At 46.6% G+C, this 15,444-nt stretch overlaps 1 protein-coding gene across 1 annotated transcript in view; it reads left to right on the forward strand.

Moving 5' to 3' along the window:
- The first annotated feature begins 1,062 nt into the window (after positions 1-1,062).
- Positions 1,063-15,444, forward strand: part of LOC137335057 (matrix metalloproteinase-24) — a 40,337-nt gene continuing 25,955 nt past the window's right edge. The window contains exons 1-3 of the mRNA XM_068000134.1: positions 1,063-1,214; positions 8,410-8,526; positions 13,481-13,785. Of these exons, the coding sequence (XP_067856235.1) occupies positions 1,138-1,214; positions 8,410-8,526; positions 13,481-13,785 (499 nt within the window). The 5' untranslated portion in view covers positions 1,063-1,137. The remainder of the gene's footprint in view (positions 1,215-8,409; positions 8,527-13,480; positions 13,786-15,444) is intronic.

Here is a 15,444-nt window from a genome sequence, read left to right on the forward strand (position 1 = left end):
ATTCGAGAGCCGAGTTGTACTGGAGATGAACACAATGGCTTTGGTCTGTCTGTTGTCCATGCAGGGACCCAGCTGACCACTGACTCTGGGGCACTGACCACTGACCCAGGGCGCTGATCACTGACTCTGGGGCACTGACCACTGACCCAGGGCGCTGATCACTGAATCTGGGGCACTGACCACTGACCCAGGGCGCTGACCACTGACTCTGGGGCGCTGACCACTGACTCTGGGGCGCTGACCACTGACCCAGGGCGCTGACCACTGACTCTGGGGCACTGACCACTGACCCAGGGCGCTGATCACTGACTCTGGGGCACAGACCACGGACCCAGGGGCGCTGACCACTGACTCTGGGGCACTGACCACGGACCCAGGGGCGCTGACCGCTGACTCTGGGGCGCTGACCACTGACCCAGGGCGCTGATCACTGACTCTGGGGCACAGACCGCTGACTCTGGGGCGCTGACCGCTGACCCAGGGGCGCTGACCACTGACCCAGGGCGCTGATCACTGACTCTGGGGCACAGACCGCTGACTCTGGGGCGCTGACCACTGACCCAGGGCGCTGATCACTGACTCTGGGGCACAGACCGCTGACTCTGGGGCGCTGACCACTGACCCAGGGGCGCTGACCGCTGACTCTGGGGCGCTGACCACTGACCCAGGGCGCTGATCACTGACTCTGGGGCGCTGACCGCTGACCCAGGGGCGCTGACCGCTGACTCTGGGGCGCTGACCACTGACCCAGGGGCGCTGACCGCTGACTCTGGGGCGCTGACCACTGACCCAGGGCGCTGATCACTGACTCTGGGGCACTGACCACTGACCCAGGGCGCTGATCACTGACTCTGGGGCGCTGACCATTGACCACTAACACAGGGTCGCAGACCCTGGACACTGATGCCACTTGTACCACCCACAGCACTGCCCTGGCAAACTTGATGAATCCAACACAGAATATGATTGATTAACCCGCATATTCATACACAAATTAAAATTGATCTCTTTGTGTAGAGTATTGTAAAAGAAATATTTAGGTGACATTTTTTGTTTTTTTTACAGAATTGGTTGAAGACCTACGGATACTTTCTCCCTGACGATATCAGGACGTCAGCCTTGCGCTCCGCTCACTCTATGCAAGCTGCCATCGCAGCCATGCAGCGTTTCTACAGGATCCCTGTCACTGGAGTGCTCGATGAGACCACCGTAGAGTAAGCTGCGGCAGATTTGCTACCTATCTAGACCAGAACTGTCAATTTGGACACTCCGCTGTTTTCAGTCATAAGCCACACAGGCTTTTTGATACATGAACGCTGCTCCCATCACACGGGCTGTAGGGAATAGCCAACTGGCACTAATAACTTCCCTTTTTTCTCATTTCTTCACTCTTTGGCCGGCAGTGGGATTTGCAAGCCAGGAGGAAGCATTAACCCAACATACAGAGCCATTGTGCAAACCCTCCTTCGAGCTTTCTGGCCTCTCCCTACCACTGTATACAGAGGGATAGTCCTGCCTCCATCTCATTCTCTGGCATTTGCTAGAGAGAATTACTAGGAGTTACTGACACAGTAAGACGGAATCTTTAGATGGGAATGCAGAAGTCTGCTATCTCACATACAACACAGAAACAGGCCATTCGGCCCAACCAGTCCATGTTGTGTTTATCCTCCACTCGAGCAAATAATTCTAATCACATTTATCCCCTGTTCCCATATTCCTTCAACCACTTTCCCTTCATGCACCGTTCCAGTCTAATCTTGAATGGTGACTTAGTTCCTCAACCCTGGAAGTGAATCCCACAGCCTCTCAACTCTCCGTGTAATTCTAAAACTCTTACATTTAATCTTGTATCCCTGGCCCCTCGTTCTAGACCCTCAATCACAGGAAATAGTCACATTTATCTACCTTGTCCCATCCTCTCATAATTTTAAAGACTTCTATCATTATCGCCCCATAATCTGCGTTGTTCCAACGAAAAAAGACCCAATTTTTCAAGTCTTTCTTTGTACTTGTATTTCCTCGTACCAGGCAGCATCCTAGTGAATCTGTGCTGTCCCCTCTCCCAAACCTCAATATCCTTCCTGTAGTGTGGAGCCCAGTACTGCACACAGTACATCAACTGAGGTCTTATTAAGATTTTATATAGGCTCATCATAAAGGCTTTTATATTCGATATCGATGGGCTGAATGGTCTCCTTCTGTACTGTAGAATCATAGAATCGTTACAGCGCAGAAGGAGGCCATTCGGCCCATCGAGCCCGTGTCAGCAATGGGAACAGTTTCTCTTTATTTACTTTATCTAAACCCGTCATGATTTTAAACACTTCTATCAAATCTCCTCTCAACCTTCTCTGCTCTAAGGAGAACAACCCCAGCTTCTCCAGTCTATCCATGTAACTGAAGTCCCTCATCCCTGGAATCATTCTAGTAAATCTTTTCTGCACCCTCTCTAAGACCTTCACATCCTTCCTAAAGTGCGGTGCCCAGAACTGGACACAATACTCCAGTTGTGGCCGAACCAGTGTTTTATAAAGGTTCATCATAATCTCCTTCCTTTTGTACTCCATGCCTCTACTTATAAAACCCAGGATCCCGTTTGCTTTTTTAACCGCTTTCTCAACCTCTCCTGCTACCTTCAAAGATTTGTGCACATATACCCCCAGATCTCTCTGTTCCTGCGCCCCTTTTAGAGTTGTACCCTCTAGTTTATATTGCCTCTCCTTGTTCTTGCTGCCAAAGTGTATCACTTCGCACTGCTCTGCATTAAATTTCATCTGCCATGTGTCTGCCCATTCCACCAGTCTGTCTGTATCCTCTTGAGGTCTATCACTATCCTCCTCTCTGTTCTCTACCCTTCCGAGTTTTGTGTCATCTGTAAATTTCGAAATTATGCCCTGTACACCCAAGTCCAAGTCATCAATATATATCAAGAAAAGCAGTGGTCCCAGCACTGACCCCTGGGGAACATCACTGTACACCTCCCTCCAGTCCGGAAAACAACCATTCACCACTACTCTCTGTTTCCTGTCACTTAGCCAATTTTGTATCCATGCTGCTACTGCCTCCTTTTATTCCATGGGCTTCAATTTTGCCGAGAAGCTTATTATGCGGCACTTTATCAAACGCCTTTTGAAAGTCCATATACACAACATCAACTGCATTGCCCTCATCAACCCTCCCTGTTACCTCATCAAAAAGGTAAACAATGTTTTTTTGATCTGACAACAGCAATAACAGACGTGGGAACTTAATATTCCTGGCTATAACATTTTTAGAAGAGATAATGAGAGAAAAATTGAATGATTCTGTCACAGTGCTAGAACATAAGGATGTCCTTGGTGGACATGCGTTTATACAGAATCCATACGGATTGCGTTAAGAAAATGGTACCATTTCTGGGTGTGAATTGCAGGCCACCAAACAGTGGAGATGAGATTGAGATCTGCAGACAGTTCAAGAGATGCAATAATATTTGGTGATTTGAACTATCCCAAGATAGGCTGGGATAAAGGTAATGCATGGGGACAAAGTGGGGAACACTTTTTAGAATTCATCCGGGGCTGTTTCCTAGATCAGTCTGTTTCTAGTCCACCGGTGAAAGGAACATTGCTTGATTTAGTTCTGGGAAATGAAGTGGGGCAAATAACTGATGTGTGAGTAGGAGAACAATTGGGAAACAGCGACCACAACATAGTTAGATTCAATGTGAGAATAGAAATGGATAATGAAGAGTCAGAGATGAGGGTGCTGGACCGGAAAAAGACAAAGTTCAACGAGATAAGAAGGGATCTTCTTATTTCATTGAACTTTGAACCAGATTAACCGGACAGAAAATTAGCAAACATGTTGATGGATTAGCAGTAGGTACTGTAGTGTAGGTCATAGAATGATACAGCACAGAAGGAGGCCATTCGGCCCATTGTGCCTGTGCCAGCTCATAGAATCATAGAAGTTACAACATGGAAACAGGCCCTTCGGCCCAACATGTCCATGTCGCCCAGTTTATACCACTAAGCTAGTCCCAATTGCCTGCACTTGGCCCATATTCCTCGATACCCATCTTCCCCATGTAACTGTCCAAATGCTTTTTAAAAGACAAAATTGTACCCGCCTCTACTACTGCCTCTGGCAGCTCGTTCCAGACACTCACCACCCTTTGAGTGAAAAAATTGCCCCTCTGGATCCTTTTGTATCTCTCCCCTCTCACCTTAAATCTGTGCCCCCTCGTTATAGACTCCCCTACCTTTGGGAAAAGATTTTGACTATCGACCTTATCTATGCCCCTCATTATTTTATAGACTTCTATAAGATCACCCCTTAACCTCCTACTCTCCAGGGAATAAAGTCCCAGTCTGTCTAACCTCTCCCTGTAAGTCAAACCATCAAGTCCCGGTAGCATCCTAGTAAATCTTTTCTGCACTCTTTCTAGTTTAATAATATCCTTTCTATAATAGGGTGACCAGAACTGTACACAGTACTCCAAGTGTGGCCTCACCAATGCCCTGTACAACTTCAACAAGACATCCCAACTCCTGCATTCAATGTTCTGACCAATGAAACCAAGCATGCTGAATGCCTTCTTCACCACCCTATCCACCTGTGACTCCACTTTCAAGGAGCTATGAATCTGTACTCCTAGATCTCTTTGTTCTATAACTCTCCCCAACGCCCTACCATTAACGGAGTAGGTCCTGGCCCGATTCGATCTACCAAAATGCATCACCTCACATTTATCTAAATTAAACTCCATCTGCCATTCATCGGCCCACTGGCCCAATTTATCAAGATCCCGTTGCAATCCTAGATAACCTTCTTCACTGTCCACAATGCCACCAATCTTGGTGTCATCTGCAAACTTACTAACCATGCCTCCTAAATTCTCATCCAAATCATTAATATAAATAACAAATAACAGCGGACCCAGCACCGATCCCTGAGGCACACCGCTGGACACAGGCATCCAGTTTGAAAAACAACCCTCGACAACCACCCTCTGTCTTCTGTCGTCAAGCCAATTTTGTATCCAATTGGCTACCTCACCTTGGATCCCATGAGATTTAACCTTATGTAACAACCTACCATGCGGTACCTTGTCAAATGCTTTGCTGAAGTCCATGTAGACCACGTCTACTGCACAGCCCTCATCTATCTTCTTGGTTACCCCTTCAAAAAACTCAATCAAATTCGTGAGACATGATTTTCCTCTCACAAAACCATGCTGACTGTTCCTAATTAGTCCCTGCCTCTCCAAATGCCTGTAGATTCTGTCCCTCAGAATACCCTCTAACAACTTACCCACTACAGATGTCAGGCTCACTGGTCTGTAGTTCCCAGGCTTTTCCCTGCCGCCCTTCTTAAACAAAGGCACAACATTTGCTACCCTCCAATCTTCAGGCACCTCACCTGTAGCGGTGGATGATTCAAATATCTCTGCTAGGGGACCCGCAATTTCCTCCCTAACCTCCCATAACGTCCTGGGATACATTTCATCAGGTCCCGGAGATTTATCTACCTTGATGCGCGTTAAGACTTCCAGCACCTCCCTCTCTGTAATATGTACACTCCTCAAGACATCACTATTTATTTCCCCAAGTTCCCTAACATCCATGCCTTTCTCAACCGTAAATACCGATGTGAAATATTCATTCAGGATCTCACCCATCTCTTGTGGTTCCGCACATAGATGACCTTGTTGATCCTTAAGAGGCCCTACTCTCTCCCTAGTTACCCTTTTGCCCTTTATGTATTTGTAGAAGCTCTTTGGATTCACCTTTGCCTGATCTGCCAAAGCAATCTCATATCCCCTTTTTGCCCTCCTGATTTCTCTCTTAACTCTACTCCGGCAATCTCTATACTCTTCAAGGGATCCACTTGATCCCAGCTGCCTATGCATGTCATATGCCTCCTTCTTATTTTTGACTAGTGCCTCAATCTCCCGAGTCATCCAAGGTTCCCTACTTCTACCAGCCTTGCCCTTCACTTTATAAGGAATGTGCTTACACTGAACCCTGGTTAACACACTTTTGAAAGCCTCCCACTTACCAGACGTCCCTTTGCCTGCCAACAGACTCTCCCAATCAACTTCTGAAAGTTCCTGTCTAATACCATCAAAATTGGCCTTTCCCCAATTTAGAATTTTAACTTTTGGGCCAGACCTATCCTTCTCCATAGCTATCTTAAAACTAATGGAATTATGATCACTGGTCCCAAAGTGATCCCTCACTAACACTTCTGTCACCTGCCCTTCCTTATTTCCCAAGAGGAGGTCAAGTTTTGCCCCCTCTCTAGTCGGGCCATCCACATACTGAATGAGAAATTCCTCCTGAATACACTCAACAAATTTCTCTCCATCCAAGCCCCTAATGCTATGGCTGTCCCAGTCAATGTTGGGAAAGTTAAAGTCCCCTACTATTACCACCCTATTTTTCTTGCAGCTGTCTGTAATCTCCTTACATATTTGCTCCTCAATTTCCCGTTGACTATTTGGGGGTCTGTAGTACAATCCTATCAAAGTGATCTCTCCCTTCTTATTTTTCAGCTCCTTGAAAGAGCTATCCAATCAGTCCCATTCCCACTCAATTTTAAAACAATTGCCAAAGTCGTATTCTTTGCTCATCTATTTGCTCCTGATCAGGCTCACCGCCCCCTTCTCAGGGCAACTGAGGAGGGGCAATAACTGCGGCCTTACCAGCAACGCCCACATCCCGAGAACAAATAAAAATAATCAAATATGAGATGGATAGAGTACAAAATTCCCAGAAGGTGAAAAGGGGACACATCAAAGGTCAGAGGTCTGTGAATAATTAGATTAAAACTAAATTAGAGAAAGAAAGAACTTGCATTTATACAGCAACTTTCACCACCTCAGGACGTCCCAAAGCACTTTACAACCAACTAAGTACTTTTGAAATGTAGTCACTGTTGTAATGTAGAGAATTTAAAAGGGAAAACTATGTAAAACTAAGGCTAAAAATCTATCATTAAAAATCTCGCGTCTGCACGTCTTACAGAACCCTACTTCCTGATGCCATGTTTTTGTCACTTTTTGTCAGCTTTTTCCATTCTAAATTCCTATGTTCACATATAAGGAAATTAGAGGGAAAGGAAATAGTGAGGAGTTTTATAGGCTTATAAATAAGTGAAAGACTAGTTAAATGGAGGGTAGGACTACTCAGAGATGAAGAGGCAAATCTAACTGTGGAGGATTATGGTAATGGGGAGATAGTAAATCAATATTTTGCATCAGTTTTTAGCACATAATGATATAATGATAGGTGTACTGGAGGAGGAGATGGAACAATTGTTAAAGATAACTGTAGTACAGGAATTGGTTCTAAAAGAATCAGCAGGACTCGAGGTGGATCAATCACTGGATCCTGATGGCTGCATCATATGAGAGAGGAGAATCCCTGTGGAGCATCGGAACAGGAGCAGGCCATTCAGCCCCTCGAACCTGTTCTGCTATTCGGTTAGATCAGGGCTAATCTGTACCTTAACTCCATTTACCCGCCTTTGTTGATATCCTTACCCAACAAAAAGCTATTGATGCTGCCAGGGATGGGAAGCTATAGTTATGAGAAGAGACTATAGATACTGGGACTGTTCCCACTGGAGCAGAGAAGGGTAAGTGGAGATTTAATAGAGGCTTTTAAAATTATGAAAGGTTTTGATGGGGTGAAGAGGAAAGACATTTTCCGCTGGTTGGGGAATCAGTGACGAGGGGCCATCAATTTAAAATTATCAAAAGTGAGGAGTGAGGTTAGGAAGAATTTCTTCACACAGGGTTGTTGGAGCATGAAATGCTTTTCCTCAGGGAGTGTTTGAGGCAGAGACCATTGCATATTTTAACGGAAAATTAGATAACTATTTGAAGCAGAGGAAAATACAGGGCTATAGGCGAGAGCAGAGCTGGCACAGACACAGTGGGCCGAGTGGCGGCCTCCTGTGCTGTAAACTTCTATGGTTCTATTGTTCAAAGCCGGCACAGACTGCTAATCAAACCTAGGAATCTCTGGTCCTTCAGGCTCCGTTCCTCTGGAGGAGTTTGGGTGGGACTACTTTTAATATAAACTTCTGTTACGATAGGAAGCCACAGAAGATCTCTCCTATCTGGTGGGAGAAATATTTATTTCTTTCCCTCATTGGCAGCCTATAGAAATCCTTTTTTGTCTCTTAAAACTAGGAAGGAAACACTTGACTACCAAGTAGTGGTGGGCCCATGAGCAGGTGATGGTCACTCCAGGAGCATGGAGCAGCCTCCTGCAACCATCCCCAATACTGGACAAAGCTACCAGCAGCCAAAATATGCAGCACGTTGGAAAGCAAGTGACTAAGTGAATGTATGGTTGTGGTAGATTCTAGTTTGATGGATGATTCTGCAGCATTGCTTTCATCTCTTGCTGTTAGGTGGATGAAGAAGCCTCGGTGTGGAGTCCCTGATCAGCCCCGAATCACACGCAGACAGAGGAGTAAACGCTACGCACTAACTGGGCAGAAGTGGAGACAGAAGCACATTACATACAGGTACTGTGTGAGCTGTGGCTAGTGCTGGGACTAGGGTAATACCAGACACAAACCGCATCTTCATGCTATGCAACCTGTGGTAGGAAGGTTGGGAGTAGGGTCTGCAACTTACCCTCACAGGGATTACCTCATGTTGAATCAAGGCTTCTCGTCCGGTGGTAGAAAGAGATGAACGTTTGCCCTGAGAGAGAGAAACAGACCGACAGAAGGCGAGGAAAAGGGAAGGAATCAAGCGTGAGTCAATCCATATAGTCTCGACAGCCGAGTGATGAAGAGAGGGTTAGGCACCTGCACTTTTACAGGGGGAGAAGTGACTGGGACATCGTGAAAAGGAGAAAAATAATACAAAACACTTTATTGTAGCTCCTGCGATTAATTCAACAAACGCTTTGGTTTGAATGATACGGGCTCTTACTGATTGTGGAAGTCCTTTGGTTTGAGTAATATGTTATTACTAATGAAGGGAACCGTTTGGTTTGAGTAATATGTTATTACTAATGAAGGGTACCGTTTGGTTTGAGTAATATGTTATTACTAATGAAGGGTACCGTTTGGTTTGAGTAATATGTTATTACTAATGAAGGGAACCGTTTGGTTGGAGTAATATGTTATTACTAATGAAGGGAACCGTTTGGTTGGAGTAATATGTTATTACTAATGAAGGGAACCATTTGGTTGGAGTGATGTGTTATTACTAATGAAGGGAACAGTTTGGTTGGAGTGATGTGTTATTACTAATCCTGCCCATTTCAATGGCCTCTGTTGGCTGTAATTTAAATTTTACAAATCATTCTGTTTTGTTGATGCACCGTTGCAATTATGTCACAAGCTCAGCTCAGGATAGGACACCAAAGTTACAAACAGTCTGATTCAGCCTCAGAAAGTGGCCAGGGAGGGGGATGGAATCAGTGGGTGGGGAACTGAGTTTGTGGCAGGGGCCGAAGACAATGGCTTCGGTCTTCCCAAAATTACCAAGGAACGCTCACAAAACTGAGGTCAGATGGGTGCAAGGGAAGACCCTCCAGTGGCTGGAGTCATTCCTGACACAAAGGAAGATGATAGTGTTTTTCAGAGGTCCCTCAACACAGCCCAAGGACATTCAGCTGCAGGAGAACCATCTTCAGCTGCTTCATCCGCACAGAATAAGGTCAGAAATGGGGATGTTCGCTGATGATTACATAGTGTTCAGTTCCATTCGCAACCCCTGAGATAATGAAGCAGTCCGTGCCCGCATGCAGCAAGACCTGGACAACATCCGGGCTTGGGCTAATAAGTGGCAAGTAACATTCGCGCCAGACAAGTGCCAGGCAATGACCATCTCCAACAAGAGAGAGTCTAACCACCTGCCCTTTACATTCAACTGCATTACCATCGCCGAATCCCCCATCATCAACATCCTGGGGGTCACCATTGACCAGAAGCTTAACTGAGACTTTTTTCCCTGGAGAGTAGGAGGTTTAGGGGTGATCTTATAGAAGTCTATAAAATAATGAGGGGCATAGTCAAAATCTTTTCCCAAAGGTAGGGGAGTCTATAACGAGGGGGCATAGATTTAAGGTGAGAGGGGAGAGATACAAAAGGGTCCGGAGGGGCAATTTTTTCACTCAAAGGGTGGTGAGTGTCTGCAACGAGCTGCCAGAGGCAGTAGTAGAGGCGGGTACAATTTTGTCTTTTAAAAAGCATTTGGACAGTTACATGGGTAAGATGGGTATAGAGGGATATGGGCCAAGTGCAGGCAATTGGGACTAGCTTAGTGGTATAAACTGGGCGACATGGACATGTTGGGCCGAAGGGCCTGTTTCCATGTTGTAAACTTCTATGATTCTATGGACCAGCCATATAAATACTGTGGCTACAAGAGCAGGTCAGAGGCTGGGTATTCTGCAACGAGTGACTCACCTCCTGACTCCCCAAAGCCTTTCCACCATCTACAAGGCACAAGTCAGCAGTGTGATGGAATACTCTCCACTTGCCTGGATGAGTGCAGCTCCAACAACACTCAAGAAGCTCGACACCATCCAGGACAAAGCAGCCCGCTTGATTGGCACCCCATCCACCACCCGAAACATTCACTCCCTTCACCACCGGCGCACTGTGGCTGCAGTGTGTACCATCCACAGGATGCACTGCAGCAACTCGCCAAGGCTTCATCGACAGCACCTCCCAAACCCACGACCTCTACCACCTAGAAGGACAAGGGCAGCAGGCACATGGGAACAACACCACCTGCACATTCCCCTCCAAGTCACACACCATCCCGACTTGGAAATATATCGCCGTTCCTTCACCGTCGCTGGGTCAAAATCCTGGAACTCCCTTCCTAACAGCACTGTGGGAGAACCGTCACCACACGGACTGCAGCGGTTCAAGAAGGCGGCTCACCACCACCTTCTCAAGGGCAATTAGGGATGGGCAATAAATGCCGGCCTCGCCAGCGACGCCCACATCCCATCAACGAATAAAAAAAAAGAATCCCCACCATTAACATCTTGCGTCTCACCATTGGGCAGAGCACAACTGGACCATCAGAGCAGGGTAGAAGCTGGGTCGCCACACGCTCCCCCTTCGCACGCTCCCCCCTCGCACGCTCCCCCTTCGCACACTCCCCCCTCGCACGCTCCCCCTTCGCACACTCCCCCCTCGCACGCTCCCCCTTCGCACACTCCCCCCTCGCACGCTCCCCCCTCGCACGCTCCCCCTTCACACACTCCCCCTTCGCACACTCCCCCTTCACACACTCCCCCCTCGCACGCTCCCTCCTCGCACGCTCCCCCCTCGCACGCACCCCCTTCACATGCTCCCCCCTCGCACGCTCCCCCCTCGCGCGGTTCCCCTTCACACGCTGCCATTAACACACAGGCTCCCCCTTCACACACTCCCCCCTCGCACGGCCATTCAGAAGCGCGCTTCCCCCTCACACGGCCATTCACAAGCGCGCTCCCCCCTTGCACGGCCATTCACAAGCGCGCTCCCCCCTCGCACGGCCATTCACAAGCGCGCTCCCCCCTCGCACAGCCATTCACAAACGTACACTGACACTCAATGGATTTTAATGAACACAGTTTGATTCTCCGGTTGGACAATTGATCATTATTACCCAGCATGTTCAATGAGTTGAGTTTGGGGTGCAGTGCAGTAATCTAATGTTTTACCACTTGTTGTTTTGCTATGTCTGTGTAAACTGCTGAATGATTCGTTCATCCGGGACAGAATTAACAGTCACTTGGACAATTGTGGATTGATCAGGGAAAGCCAGCACGGATTTGTTAAAGGCAAATCGCGTTTAACTAACCTGATTGAGTTTTTTGATGAGGTAACAGAGAGCGTCGATGAGGGCAATGCAGTTGATGTTGTGTATGTGGACTTTCAAAAGGCTTTTGATAAAATGCCGCATAATAGGCTTGTCATCAAGATTGAAGCCCATGGAATAAAAGGGGCAGTAACAGCATGGATACAAAATTGTCTAAGTAACAGGAAACAGAGAGTAGTGGTGAACGGTTGTTTTTCGGACTGGAGGGAGGTATACAGTTGTGTTCCCCAGGGGTCAGTACTAGGACCACTGGTTTTCTTGATATATATTAATGACTTGGACATGGGAGTACAGGGCACAATTTCAAAATTTGCAGATGACACAAAACTTGGAAGTGTAGTGAACAGTGAGGAGGATAGTGATAGACTTCAAGAGGATATAGACAGGCTGGTGGAATGGGCGGACACGTGGCAGATGAAATTTAATGCAGAAAAATGCGAAGTGATACATTTCGGTTGGATGAACGAGGCCAGGCAATATAAACTAGAGGGCACAACTCTAAAAGGGGTACAGGAACAGAGAGATCTGGAGGTATATATACACAAATCATTGAAAGTGGCAGGGCAGCTTGAGAAAGTGGTTAAAAAAGCATACGGGATCCTGGGCTTTATAAATGGAGGCATAGAGTACAAAAGTATGGAAGTCATGATGAACCTTTATAAAACACTGGTTCGGCCACAACTGGAGTATTGTGTCCAGTTCTGGGCACCGCACTTTAGGAAAGATGTGAAGGTCTTAGAAAGGGTGCAGAAGAGATTTACTAGAATGATTCCAGGGATGAGGTACTTTAGTTACGTGGATAGACTGGAGAAGCTGGGGTTGTTCTCCTTGGAACAGAGACAGTTGCGAGGAGATTTGATAGAAGTGTTTAAAATCATGAAGGGTCTAGACAGAGTAGATAGAGAGAAACTGTTCCCATTGGTGGAAGGGTCAAGAATCAGAGAACATAGAATTAAGGTGATCGGCAAAAGAACCAAAGGTGACATGAGGAAAAACTTTTTTAACACAGCGAGTGGTTATGATCTGGAATGCACTGCCCGAGGGGGTGGTGGAGGCAGATTCAATCATGGCCTTCAAAAGGGAACTGGATAAGTACTTGAAAGGAAAAAATTTACAGGGCTATGGGGAAAGGGCAGGGGAGTGGGACTAGCTGGATTGCTCTTGCAGAGAGCCAGCGCGGACTCGATGGGCCGTATGGCCTCCTGTGTTGTAACCTTTCTATGATTCTATGAGGATCTGTTTGATGATGAACTGCTGTAACAAGTTGTGAGAAACTCTCATCTCTCTGTAACATGTTCCTGAAGGTTACAGCTGGTGATATTCATTCACCAATAGTTGTGTGATGTTGCCGTGTCAGCTATTTTAACTGAGGGATTAACCTGTTAATGATAACCAGGCTCTTGCTGGTCAGGAAACTGCAGAGAAGTTCATTAACTGCTCAACTATTGATGTCACAACTTCATTCCTAGGCTGGAATCTTCAAGGTGTTTCTATTTCTGTTTCAGTTTCGCCTCTGACCGTCTGTTAAGTGCAGCTGAGCTGGTTCTTCCTGGGTTAAGGTGGGGAAATGAACCTTGTGACAGGTTGACTTTTTTAAGCTGCAGTACTTGCTTACACCAAATCCTTTCTTCTTTCTTCAAACAGCATACACAACTACACCCCAAAGGTTGGAGAGTACGAGACTCGTAGAGCCATTCGCCGAGCATTTGATGTCTGGCAGAAAGTCACTCCATTGACTTTTGAGGAGATTCCTTATCACGAGATTAAGAGTGACAGAAAGGAAGCAGACATTATGATTTTCTTTGCTTCAGGTTTCCATGGTGACAGCTCTCCTTTTGATGGGGAAGGAGGCTTCCTTGCGCACGCATACTTCCCTGGGCCAGGAATCGGCGGAGACACTCACTTCGACTCAGATGAGCCCTGGACGCTGGGAAACTCCAATCACGATGGTTAGAGCACACTTCCATTTAAATCATGTTGTTACGTCAAGTGATTGAAATAAAATGGTCCACAAATCGCAGCAAAGATCCAAGAAGTGAAGACTACAAGATCTTCACCAAGGGTAGTCCAGATAAGTGCCGTGTTGTCTGTAGTGAAGACTTCCTCGGGCTCTGTCGTCACCACTGGATTTTTTTTTTGCAGTTTTCTTTCTTGGCGATACAACAGCACTGCAAGTTCCTTCATTTTCATCGTGACGATGTCACACAGGAGTAAAGCGAGGGATTTCCTCAGATCACATTGTTCTGTGCAGGCTGATCCACCATTTGCTGAATCCAAACTCGATCCGGAGGGTGCGGGGGAGGGGTTCTGAGATCTGTTTCACTGATGATGAAAATTAATTGAAAACTTTTTCTTAGTAATTACTAACGACTCTGCATTGTGAAGTACAAAAGCGAGGGGTAACGGGTGGATTTTTCTTGAAAAACAGGCTTCAATTTTCCTGCCGGATTCGGGCAGGAGTTTACTGGACACTTTTTGCGGCCTTGCTCAGGCGTCAATCCTGTGTGGGGCTTAGCGCAGTTTCAGAACGATGCAGGAGGGGTAGCGCAGGTCTGGCCAATGATAACATTCTGCTTTCCTGCTAGAATCCCCGAGACACAAGCCTAGATATTCTGGCCCAGTTTGGGCACAGAAAACGGCCAATCTGGGCGGAGAGGGGAGGAATCAGACAGACCTTACTGGCCATGTTCCGAAAGTTCGCTGGGAGATGGATGAAAGTCTCACTGTATGTTGGCCGTATGTGCAGTCGTTGCATCTCTCTCTATGACCTCACCAACGATTGAGTGGGCGGAAGATATGCCTTCCCTCTGACAGAAATTGGCAGAAACTTTTTCTCCCACCCCGCTCCTTGCCCCTCCCCATCCAGATTGAATAGTTTGCAAACCCAAACTGAGTTCAAATTTCTGGCCTCCAATTTATATTTTAAAATTTCCAGACAGCCCAAGACACAGAATTACATAGAATTTACAGCACAGAAACAGGCCATTCGGCCCAACAGGTCCATGCTGGTGTTTATGCTCCGAACGAGCCTCCTCCCTCCCTACTTCATCTCACCCTATCAGCATATCCTTCTATTCATTTCTCCCTCATGTGTTTATCCAGCTTCCCCTCAAATGTATCTACACTATTCGCCTCAACCACTCCTTGTGGGAGCAAGTTCCACATTCTCACCACTCTCTGGGTAAAGAAGTTTCTCCTGAATTCCCTATTGGATTTATAATATATTTCTGACCCCTGGTTTTGGACTCCTGTACAAGTGGAAACATCTTCTCTACGTCAACCCTATCAAACCCCTTCATAATTTTAAAGCCCTCTATCAGGTCACCCCTCAGCCTTCTCTTTTCTAGAGAAAAGAGCCCCAGCCTGTTCAGTCTTTTCTGATAACCTCACCCAAGACCAGCTGGACAGTGATCCTAATTATACACAAAAGCAAAATACTGCGGATGCTGGAAATCTGAAATAAAAACGTAAAATGCTGGAAACACTCAGCAAGTGAGGCAGCCTCTGTGGAGAGAGAAACAGAGTTAACGTTTCAGGTCAATGACCCTAATTAGGCGGCGGGTTTGCAACGAGACGTTTGCCAACTATTTTTTCATATCATGCTCCGT

Source organism: Heptranchias perlo, chromosome 19, assembly GCF_035084215.1.
Source record: "Heptranchias perlo isolate sHepPer1 chromosome 19, sHepPer1.hap1, whole genome shotgun sequence".
Classification (NCBI taxonomy): domain Eukaryota; kingdom Metazoa; phylum Chordata; class Chondrichthyes; order Hexanchiformes; family Hexanchidae; genus Heptranchias; species Heptranchias perlo.